At 42.5% G+C, this 12,054-nt stretch overlaps 1 protein-coding gene across 1 annotated transcript in view; it reads right to left on the reverse strand.

The window, feature by feature from the left end:
- Positions 1-418: 418 nt before the first annotated feature.
- The window catches only part of LOC109315383 (EF-hand domain-containing protein D1-like), a 29,903-nt gene continuing 18,267 nt past the window's right edge, over positions 419-12,054 (reverse strand). The window contains exons 4-5 of the mRNA XM_019543056.1: positions 3,478-3,612; positions 419-2,121 (exon numbers count right to left, since the gene is read on the reverse strand). Coding sequence (XP_019398601.1) covers positions 1,987-2,121; positions 3,478-3,612 — 270 coding nt within the window. The 3' untranslated portion in view covers positions 419-1,986. The remainder of the gene's footprint in view (positions 2,122-3,477; positions 3,613-12,054) is intronic.

The raw sequence follows: 12,054 nt of genomic DNA on the forward strand, positions 1-12,054 counted from the left end.
CATGAGTGGGTATTTGCTTCCTCCCCACCCCTTTTTCACCACCAGTGTCTTGTGCTTCTGTCCTTCCATCTGAGGACATAAAGGTTATGGGCCCAACCGCCCCTCAGTTTCTTTACCAATATAGAATCCTCAAGGAACAGGACACCATGGTAGAGGGGATATTAAACTTTTTACCCCTCTTAAAAATGGGCAGTATTTAATGCCCTTATACAACACCAGGCCTTTCTGGATGAAAAGCTTTAGCTTTTGCATAGCTAGGAAGTTATGCTGTAGTGGAAACATAAGTTTGAGGTTGTAGATTTATCTGCTCCTCACAATTGGAGTTGTGCAGTGTGCAGACATTTGAGACTTCTAGGATCAGTGCTGGCAATTCTTAAATAAAATGGTATGAAGACCTAAGATGAGCCATAGACAAAACTGTGGATAAAGAAGGCTTTATTTATACATTTTAGCAACAGTAGAAATAATCAAAGATGCAGTTATCTGTTTTGTTTTAAAGTATAAAAACATTATAAATATTTAGCTAAAAAAGCGTGATTTATAAAATATAATCTGTGGAGATATATACACAGTTTAATTGTTCAGCAGTTCTCCCACCCAACATTAAAGAGCAGACATTTTTCTATTTATTATTCCATGCTCACAGTTTAGTGCTCACAGTTGAAGCAGCAAAATAGGCAGGTGAAGATACAGAGGAGCAATCTGAGACCCCTGGTATGCGCTGTTCTGAAAGGAAGACAGACTGGGGCAAGAGCCAAGAGGAAGAACTTTCCCTCTCTCAATGGCCTTCAGTATATATAAAAAAAGCTCATGGTGTTCTTAAATTTATGGATGCCTTTCCTGTACTTATGAAATACACCGTCAGCTAAAGTCAAGAATAATGCGAGTTTTCTAGACTCAGCTCTGTCCAATACACTTCTGTCTTGACTTGAAACCTATCAGTTATTCCCTTCCTGAACAGAAATTGTTTATAGTGTGCTAGAGTGGTTTTATATAGTAGTGACTATATGAACTCATTTATGACTTTAAAATTAAAGCAGATTTCTAGAAGTGAAGGACTAGTGGCACCATCAATCTGTATTGCTCAGCTGACAATTCCTTAGAAAAAAATGTATCTCCTTACTTTAAAGTTCCAGAGCTGGAAGACCTAGTGAGGCCATGGAGTAGATCAGTACAGAAGGAAAGTGACAGAAGATGTATAGTCAAAAAACAAAAAAAAAAACAGACTGCCAACTTTCTATTACTTAAAGTGTTGCCATTTTTCTCCTGCCAAAGGCTAGGGTTATCAGATCTATGAGGAAGTCCAGCTTCTTACTACAGAGTTATTAGGATATTTCATATACTAAAAGCTGGAAGCCTCAGTATATGCTGTTGGGCAGCAGAAAGTATGAGACTTACAATTCATTTTATACACATCCCTCTTCACAGAGCTCCCACAAAGCCCATCTTGAGACTTTGCGGGAAGAAAAAATAAAAGTAGAGGATGTGTGACAATGCCTGACACCCAACATTAGCAGAAACATACAGGAAATTAATCTATAATTTATACATCCTGATTTACTTGAGACTTTGTTAATGGCCTGTAAGCAAGACATAATACTAAAAGGGAGGTAAAGACTTTTAGAAGCTCAAGAAAGAAGAGCCAAGAGATAGCGTTGGTTATGAACTAAAGGAAGATATGTTAGTCCATCTTCATCCATGATTTGCTACTTGCTCTTGCATTAAGATTGGTTTTAATTCCTTCAAGTGCTACTTGACAGTTCAGAATGAAGGATATATACATAGCTCTTATTGTTCACATTATTATGAATATATGGTAGTCAAGAGCCAGGTAGCTTGAAATCTGACAGAAGCTTCAAATGAGAAGGGAAGGTGAAACTAACAAGTTTTATTCCGTCTCCAGGTGGTTCTCTCCAGGCAAAAGGTGTAATTTGTGGACACGTACCAAATTATGTGCAAATCTCCAGTGGTGGAATGGATGGTTAGTTACTGGGTGAAAGCAGACTTTAACTCTTTGAATGCTGCTCGACGGTGTTTCCTCTCCTCCTCTTCCCGCTTTCGCTCATCCTGCTCTGCTTTTATCTCTGCTTCAAATTTACTGGCTGAAGAAAGAGCCTGAACCTGGAAAATAAAAGCAGAGGGATAGGAGAGGGAAAGAAGAATTTCAGACATGAACTGAGGAAAAGACTTGGAGTTTGAGCCAGATCTTCAGCTGCCTAATTAGATGCTGTGCTGAGCTCAATCAAATATCAATGATACAACAGAAGATATTTACATGGACCTGTTGGCTTAGGTTTATTCTCAAATCAATGAAAAGATAGCAGCATTTATTAGTTTCCACTAAGCAGAGCTAATGTGGGGGAGGGGGGAGAAGGTGAGGGAGGGTTTGGCAGAAGAGAGGAATGAGTAGATGCAAGTCCCACTTTGAAAGAAATTTAAGTTTCAAACTAGCAATGATGTCATTTTGAGTTAAATAAAAAAGAAAGCCAAATGTAACTTGAATTTGCAGGTTATAAGATTTAAAGTACACATTCAATAGTGGCCTGTCATATTAAGGCATGTGTTCTCCCTTCATTAGTTGAAAGAAAAAGTATAACTGAATCATCCCAGAAGTGAATATGCACAGTAAAACTTGGGGGGGGGGGTGTTGAGCAAGAGGACAGCCAAGAAAACTCCCCCCAAACTGTGGCCAATTTTGAAAATTTGTCCATGAACACACTGAGTTCTGACTAAAAGCAGCATACTTTTGCAAGTAATTTTTTCTTCAGCCCTACTTTCCAGGTTTTGTTTCAATACCTCTGCTGTGCAAGTGCTGCTATGCTCTAAATGAAATGCCTCTGTAAAACAAATAGGCCTCTTTTCCTATCCAGAGGATTTCTTGGAGAGACTGTGTTTCACCCAAAAATGTTTATCCAAACAATTTCACATCATTTTTTTCAACTCTAATTCTCTTTGTTCAAATAACTATCAAACTCTAATCTGAAATATTGGATTCAAAATCAAAGTTCACAGTGCTCTAATACAGGAAAATCCTGTTAGCTGGTCTAAGAGCCTTATTATAAACAATTCTTTGAAAGTTAGAATGAAAACTGCTATTTAAATGACAATTTCAGATGCAGAGATGATCAACAGGCCTACCTGCGGAATTGTTAAAAACACCTCCTGAAGGGGTAAAACCCACTGTTATGACAAGCAGATCCTGGCAAAATAAATTATTTTATAGCTGTGTAATGCCATCTGGGGCACTCAGAAATTTAAACAAGAAGTGGCATGACCCAGGACAGGGAAGTAGGGGGCTTTTTTTTTTTTTTTTTAAAAGGGAAAGAGTCACAGCTTCTCACATTGGTGAACCTTCAGATTTAGTCACTTGGCAACGCTGACCTACTCTCCAGTGCCAAGAAGTTCCCAGAATACACTTAAGAAATGACTAAGAACTGCATAGCAAGTTTTTTCAGTTTCCTCATCACCACACCATACCTTAGCTTCAAAGAAGTTCTTGGCTCCTTTAACTCCCTCTGTTGAGACATCTATCTCGGAGAGTTTTGCCAGTGTCAATAGCCCACTGTCTTCTTCGAGCTCTCCAGCTGCAGCCTTATGGAAAATTAGCAGGAACTAACAAGAAAGGAAAAAGACACTGAAATTCATCACTGAGGTATAAGCTTCCCTTAAGCTATAAGCTAATACATGCTTCTGCTTTTATTTAAGTCAGGAGTCAGGATCTGAATTACACTTTGATTCTTAGAAGGGTCTGCGAAAAAATAATTAAACTGGTTCACTGATTAACAAGTCCATCTTGTTAATCCTGCTGGAGACAACCCCCTGCCTCAGTGACATTTTTCAAATCTTACAGAGGGGCTCTCATCTCCTATGAAGGGGCTCAGCACCCCCCCCCCAGCTCCCCCTTAATTTGCACCCTGATCTGTACTTCTCGCCAAGAGAAAGCAAAAACAAAACCACAATTTGCAATAAAAGCTGACTCCAGTCCTTTGCCATCAGACCATGCAGGAGCCTCTGGAGAAAGGGAGAGGTGCTTCCCACAGACCATAGCCTGCGCAGCAGTAATACGGCTCATTCGGAGTATTATTACTGCATTTATTCCATTCTAGACAGCAGTCCTGCCCCCTCCCTCCTGCATTTTACATGGGGAAAAAAGCCCCTTACCTTAGAACTGCGTACAAGGGTAGTGGTATGGTTGCTGCAGCTGTGGCTCCAGCTCATGGTCCTGACCCCAGGTTGGGGTCAAAGCTACAGCTGCTGCTTACCCTCCCTCCCCATCTCTCCTCCATCTCTGCAACCACCCTCTTCTCCCCATCTCTCCCCTGACACAGAGAGCCTCTGTTCCCCTCTCCCACCCTCCACCCCTAGGCTTGCTCTATGTCAGCAGGCTCCATGCATACTGCAGCCTGGGGCCTCGAGCATGGCCCCATAGTAGTGGTGGGCGGCCTGCAAGGCTGCTATGGAGGCAGGGATGGAGCTGTGATTAGTGCCCCAGACTTGAACAGGGGAGGAGCCTGCCAGCAAAGTTAAGGGTGGGGGGAGCAGAGAGGTTGGTGCTGGGAGGGGGAAGGAAGGAGAAGGGAAGGACCAGAGGCTGGGGGAGGAAGGGGAGCAGAGGCAAAGGGAAGGAGCAGGGGAGGTCCAAGGCTGGGCAGGGGTAGGGGAGGGAGTAGGCAGGCACAAGCAGGGGGCAAGCTGCTCGAATTCTCCACCTGTCCCACACTACCTGACCCCCTGCAGCAGCAGCAGAGGGGGATGAATTAAAGACAACCCCCCAATAATTATTTGAATTGGTTTAATAAAAGGTATCAGATTTACCCAAAGAACCTTGCCTACCTATGTCCTTAGACTGACATGGCTACAACCTACACCCCTAGAAAATTATAACAAATATATACACATTCTCCATGTATAGAATCTAATTACTGGGGGGAGGGGGGTGGGGAGAGGGGTCTTACATTCAGGGTCATCTTAGATGCAAGCGAAGACAGTAATCAGCATCACAAGGGTTTGGCGAAAGACAAGTGCTTCCTTCCCCCAGTAGGCATGCTAGGGGAAGAAACATGCTGTTGCATATTGCAATTGCCTGCTGGCCCCAATTGTTTCAGTGCTTTGCCTGCTACATGTACAACTACCCTCTGTCCTGTAAGCACAACACTAATGGTACATTTGAATAAATAGAGGCACTCTCTCATACAGAGCCTACTAAAGATGTGAAGCAAAGCACACATTCACCCTCACCCCAGTCTCAGCCTTGTTGGGATGAGTGTAATGCAACTCAGGTCCAGGTATACAATCAGCCAGATAGGATTATAGAATTGTTTACTTTGCACAAGCTTTAGAGGGACCTGGAAGAGTTTGACTCCCATGAAAACTACCTGTACCATGTAAGCCAAGCAAACCTCACTGCACCAGAGAAGGACAAAGAAAAGGACATGAGGGACGAATAGAGCACTGGAAGACAGCAGTGTTTGCCACTATTCTAGGAGAAGTTGCACAAGCTCAGGGAGAGGTTACACAGTCCAAGATGCATATAATAGTCCAAACTGACTAGAATGCCCTTTCAGAGTATTGATACCCTATCTTAGGCCAAAGCTACTCTCCTATCAAAACTCAGTTACCCACCTTAACACAGAAAAGCCCAGATCCTCAAAGGTATTTAGATGTTTTACTCCTACTTATGTGCTCGCCTCCCAGTGACTCCAATGAGAGTTAGATGTCTAAATCTGTCTTTGAGCTCTGGGCCTCTGTGTCCTCATATCTGGCATCTGTCTCTTGTAAGGCTACCAGGAAGCAGAACCTTTTAAAAGTTAATTAGAGGGCTGGGGGTGAAAAGCAAGCTAGTGATTGTATAGCAGGACAGAACTACTCTGGGTTCTCCAGATCATAACCAAGCTTAAAAAACTGTTACTTTGGCATAAGGACCTGTGCAAGGCCCTGCTGTATCATTTAATTACTATGTGGAGAGGGCTTTAGCAACAAGTAGATATATACATATTTCTCATCTGCGTGAATGAATATCACCAACACCAAAGATTTATTTCCAGCCATGTGCAGCACTCACAATCTTCCACCAGAGGACAGCAGACTCCCAGGTTGTCAGTAATCAGAGTCCTTTCAGCAGGAACACATCTGGCAAAGCAGATTTTTTATTCTTACTTCAAAGAGTTACTCAGTAACTGAAGGAGGTGCAGCAGTTTGGGAACAGCATCTCGTGGGAAAGGGTGGGGAGATGACGACAGCACTGGCTGTTCTCTAGCAGAGTCAGTTTACCCAGAGAAGAATTGCACAATAGCCCTGTGACTTGTTGATGTGTCTATACGAGGCACAGCAAAAGGCACCAGGCTGTTCTGTGGGAAAATTTCCACCCCCACACCCCCGCAAACACATTTTAAAGTTAGATGATGGTCAGCTGTACAAGTGGACTGTTCTACCCAGCAAGACCTTTCACAAAGTTCAAATTATGAGATCTTCAACATGACAAGACCTTTGATGCTATTCAAACTCGTTTGTGATTTGTCCTCTCCTCCCTACCGACCAATACAGATACCCCCTCAGGGTGTCCAAGGCTGTCTGAAGCATTAGTTTTGTTGGTATTACTCAGCTGTTCCTCTCTGCTGTTCCAACTCCACCCTCAAAAAGTCCAACTTCCTGGCATTTAGCAAGGTCACTGGAAGCAAGACAGCCCTAAAGTCTGGTGCAGCTACAGCTCAGGGAGGGATTGGAAACACCCAGGCATGACCAGTCATGAGTACAAGCATAAATGAATCATCCTGAGACTACGAAATCAGGCCTCTTAGGGAAGACAGACTGCTACAGCAAAGGGAAACAAATTAAAAGTTAAGTGCTGCATTACCAGCAACTTCAATCAATTAAAAGGAATGTGGGACTGATATAGCCAGACAAAGAATGGGAAGCATGTCACAGCTGTGTCAGAAAGATGTAGTGAGCCTACTAGTCTGAAGTCAAGTAGAAGGCAGGGTAGACTTGCACTTCACAGACTAACCAAAGTAGATTTTTTTATATCACAGCCACAATAGCTGATGGAATGAGCTTCAGCTCACAAAGACATATGCTATATATATCTATATCTATCTATATATCTACTTTGGTTGGTCTATAAGGTACAAATCTACCCCTGAGGCCAAACCTACACAGCTGTGTGGAATGGTAGGATTGCACTGACACAGGATAGAAGTGGCACATTATCTGGAGCAGACATTGTTTCAGGAGTAATTCTATCCAGTGCCCACACATGGACTCTCGTCCATCACTGCAGTTATATCATCACATGCATACTACCTTGGATTGATTATTACTTTCCTTTCTAGTTACTTATCAAATTCTGTAGGAAATAAAGTACTGGTCCTTTCTGTGTTGTTGTTTATGAACTAACGCTACCCCTTAGAAAAAAAAAATGGTAACAAGAAAGCAAATCTCATGGGATGGTAGCCAAGCCTAAGGAATGAGAGGCAGGTTGTTTTATACACCTGAAAAAAGTGCCTAACACTCTGTTCCCAAGAAGCATGGATGGCAGAGTGCACTCCTCAGCCCCCCATTCCACTGATGGGATTAGGGACTTCAACTGCTTTATGAATTCCCTGGCTCAGCACCTCCACTGCTCATCCAAGGTCTACGAGAGATACTCCTGTTCCAAAAAGCTGCATTAAGACCTGGAAATGGAGATATCTGATGACCTGAAATGAGCATACTGTCAGAAGCATGACTGTTATCATCTCTGGTTATTGTATACTGTATATTGCATGAAGCCTGTGAATGAGAGAAGTGAGGTGGCAGTGGGCCTTGTAACCAACAACCAATACTATCAAAAGCTATGACTGCATGAGCAAGCAACAGACGTATGACCTACATCAGAGATGTAGCATTTTACTAGAGCTGGCATGAGCACGCTGGAATAGATTTTCATACATGCCAAATCTATCCAGTGTGAAGTGCTACTGTTTCAACTATTAGCTATAACTGGGTGCCTGTGGATTAAGACCTTAAGTACTGCAGAGTAGGCTTTTTTAAAGCATAAGCTGCATAAACTTTAGTCTTGGAGAGGCATTTTGTGGAGTTAATTGATGATTTATTGATAGACTCTTGACAAAGGTCAAGAGTCCAAGTCGGCTTTATTAACAGGCATACAGTTCAGTTGCACTAAGAAGCCAGTGCCATACATGAGTAACCGCCAGGCTATAATGGTATGTAATTCACATATGGAGGATTAGTTTATTCTTGTGGTCTGGTTCAGGGGTTATGAGCTACAGAATGCACAGGAAGAAGGCAGATCATGGGGCAGTCTTACAGCTGCTAATGATGTCCTGTGACATGCTACTGTTCAGAAAAAAGCAACACATGATGACTAGGTACAGGACTTTATGGCTGAAACAAAGCTAGTTTCCTTTGTTACATGTATGATCTCTCATGAGATCCTCTGGAAGTTCAGCTCCTGCAGCCTCTCCTACTCCAAGCCTACTTTGGCACAGAAATGGTAACCAAAATTAGAAATAAGCATTTGCACCTATCAGTAGTACAGCCAACCCTTGAAGTACCAATTAGCAACTTCTGTTCATTTCCAGCTTCAGTACCTTACCATTCTAAATGCCAAAACCAGGCACCTTGTAATAAAATAAGCCACTCTTCTCAAAAGGACAGAGGCTTTCTGTGGGGCAAGAAATTGGATTAAGTGGGGCATAGGAACAATGAACAAATAAAAAGGGAAGAGACAGGCTCCATTTGAAAAATCCCAACTCAAAAATGGCAGAGAAACTGGTAAGTTTGTGATGACTAGTCTCAACAATGTGAAGACACTTGGATTGAAAACTCCAAGTGCGTCCCAGATTTTGTTGCTAAATTAGAGTACTAGCCTGCCAAGAACTGAAGGAAGATTAGTTGCTAAAGAAACAAGTGAAAATTGGGAGAAAGGACTGTCAATTCAATTCCCTTCCACATATTTATTGTCAACAAACAAAAGGGAAATAGGATTGTACAAAGACACAACTGCATCATCCACTGGCAACAGGGGTGGAATCGGAGCATTCTTCAATCAAATGATTCTTTTGCATGATGTAAAAAATCAGAACAAAGTGCATTTGCAAAGAGATAGTGGGGAACCTAGTGACATATGGATACAAGCTTAGGATACCTGTTAAGACAGATAAGCCTAACATGCAATTTTATTACAGCAAGTTTCTCCTTATTTTATATTATGTAATTCACTGGGTGTCCACTTTAAATTACTCCTGCCTGGCCATCATTTTGCACCTGGCTTCATAATGGACCAGCACCGACTGCTGTTCACAATATGCCAAGTATTGGCAGAAATCCCCAGAATGAGCCTAAAACTGAACATACAGGGGACAGCAGAGCTTAGTGCAGTTGAAACAGCTGGATGGAGAAGGCTGTTGCTGCTGGCACTATGACGACAGTGCCAGGAAACAGCAGGAAAGGACCTCACGAGCCAGGAGGGAAGAAGTAGCTTTCATTCCTCACATGAACCTGAACTGATCTACTTAAACAGTGGTGATAAATGTTCAAAAGCAGACAAAAACATCCTCTAGGTCTCATGCATACAGCTTCCTGGCTGCTTCCATTTGTTAGTCTCACCCTTAGTGTCACCTAGGTTCATGGGAAGGGATGTTTTCCTACTCCTTCATATTCCTTGAAGCCACAGATCCTTCTGAACTATTCCATTTATGGTTGAAGTCTCATAGCAGTCTACTTCATCTAAAGAACAAGCAGGCTTTCTTCCCTGATGCAGTTTTCATTACAGGTTTTCATGTCTTCTGTTTTCTCCCTCCACTACTTGCCAGACTCAGCAATAAACCTACTCCAAGTTTTTCCGATACCTGTTCTTACTCAATTGTATTTCTCACAGCAAAGCTACAGCTGGTATCACAAGTATCCAAGCACATGCTTCAAGTCAACCAGTAGCATACTTGTAAATCAACTTATTTCAAGATACAATGTCCACTCCAGCGAAACTGAGCTCAGTGGCTAACACAATGCTGTGAGAAGGAGGTTTGCAGAGCTATTTGCCTAGGTGAGGGGCTTCCAGAAACCTGACCTCTTGAGTCAGTAGATGTTCAGACAGGGTATTGAAACTGTGACCAATAAGAAGGCCACTTACACACCTGAGGTTAATCCAGCACTTGCCCGAGGAGACTGTCATCTGAAGCACAACTTTTATTTTCCTTCTGAGAAAAAGATTTTCCTCTAAATGGTGGCAGGAACTGGGAACAATATTCAATATTCAGCACTGGGAACAATATTCAAATGTCAGGCTCAGTAGGTGTGGTGCTGGGGATTCAACATGGCACTTATCTATGGAAAGCCTCAAAGCCAGAGAGGAAGAGTAGACAGAAGCATTTACGCTTTCTACCCTCACATAAAAAAAGAGTCTTTATCACGTTGGCTCCCTTCTACCACACTCGGTTTCTCTAACTGCACATTTGAGAAAGACTTTCCCTCCCTGCAATCAGAGGGACCAACACCACTATTGAAATATCAGTCATAGCCACAGGAACATTCTGAGATATTACATTATAAAACTAGTTGGCTGCTAATGAATAGAATATCAGCAAGGAAGTTTTCACAATGATGTGGATGGTGAATATGCTAGAGCACTTAGATGGATGTTTATGAACAAGTTGTTCAACTTGTTCATCATAGCAGCTTGCTATGATGAACAAGTTGCTCTTGTCCTGTATTAAATAATGCAAGACTAGGGCTCCTTGATACTACCACAGCACACAATGAATAATTTTCAGAAGGCAAGCACTCCGTTAGATGTGCTGGAACAGAGACAATATGGCTTTGACAGCTGCTGCTTTCCTCATCTGTACTGATCTCTTTTCATGCCTTTTGCCAGTCTAACAACAAACAAATGCCTGCACTTTGTTCTCTCATACCTCTTCCCACTTGGCATATAGCACTTCCAAGCATTCAGCTGCTGCCTGTTCTTTTATGCACCATCTTGTTCAGTGTCTGCTAGAACTGCCCTGGCACTTTATTTGAAAGTTCCTCATCCAAAGAGTAAAGGGTTCAGTCATTTGGTTGAGAGGACAGAAATCCCCTTTGATAAGCAGGTGGGCAGAGCAAGACCGTCATTCAGCAGAAAGAGCACCATCCCTTTTAGAAACAGAAAACTCTTAGAAACCAGCCCCCAGCCTGCATTAGATCCACCCAGGAAAGACTTCTCAGTGGGATGTTGACAGGACAATCATCATATGCTTTTGAAGATACAAAAGACTGTACCCCTTGTGTACTCAACATCCCCATTTTTTTATGCATTGCAGATTCCTATAGCAATTAAATGTAAAAATGCTTTACAGAACTTTTGAAGACCAGGAGAAAGATGAAACCAGAAATTCTGGTGACTGGTACAGGAGAAGATGGGTTTTTTGCAACTGATGCCAGGGGCAAGACAACAGGTTACAGGAGCCAGGATGCTACCAAGACTGGATATAGACCAGGAATGCGGCTCTTCTATTCCTTTATAGGACATAGACAAAATTCCCTAGTTTCCCCCAATTCATTTGCTCCATGGCACCTATCTTGCATCCGTCACTACATTAAGAAGTGGCACGAGATGCATCTTGAGGGGAAGGGGGGCTGAAACTTCTCCTGAGCCAACATCATCAACTACCCAAATCATTAAATCATTACATTTCCATTTCTCATCATGACCCCCACTGAGCTCAGGACGATTGGCAACTACCTGATGATACAGACAGTCATAGACAGAAATTAGCAAGCTTGTGGATCCTGCAAAGGTTTCAGAGAGATTCCACTCACCCCACCCCTGCCAGCAGAATCCTTCCTTTACATCTTAAAAGGGAGCCAGTACTAGCATCTCAGTCTCACCATGGTAGCTTAAGAGAATGTCAACATTGCATCATGCATTGCAAAAAACAGACAAACTGGTGTCACTTGAGCCCTAATTATTTATTTTCTGCCCTTCCCATCTTTAGTGGAGCAGCAGCAGTGCTATAAAATACTTAAGTATTTTCTTAGGGTAGACAGGGTTCTTGGACTACTTCCTACACAAGGCTA

This window comes from Crocodylus porosus, unplaced genomic scaffold (assembly GCF_001723895.1).
Source record: "Crocodylus porosus isolate Cpor-Errol unplaced genomic scaffold, CroPor_comp1, whole genome shotgun sequence".
Classification (NCBI taxonomy): Eukaryota; Metazoa; Chordata; order Crocodylia; family Crocodylidae; genus Crocodylus; species Crocodylus porosus.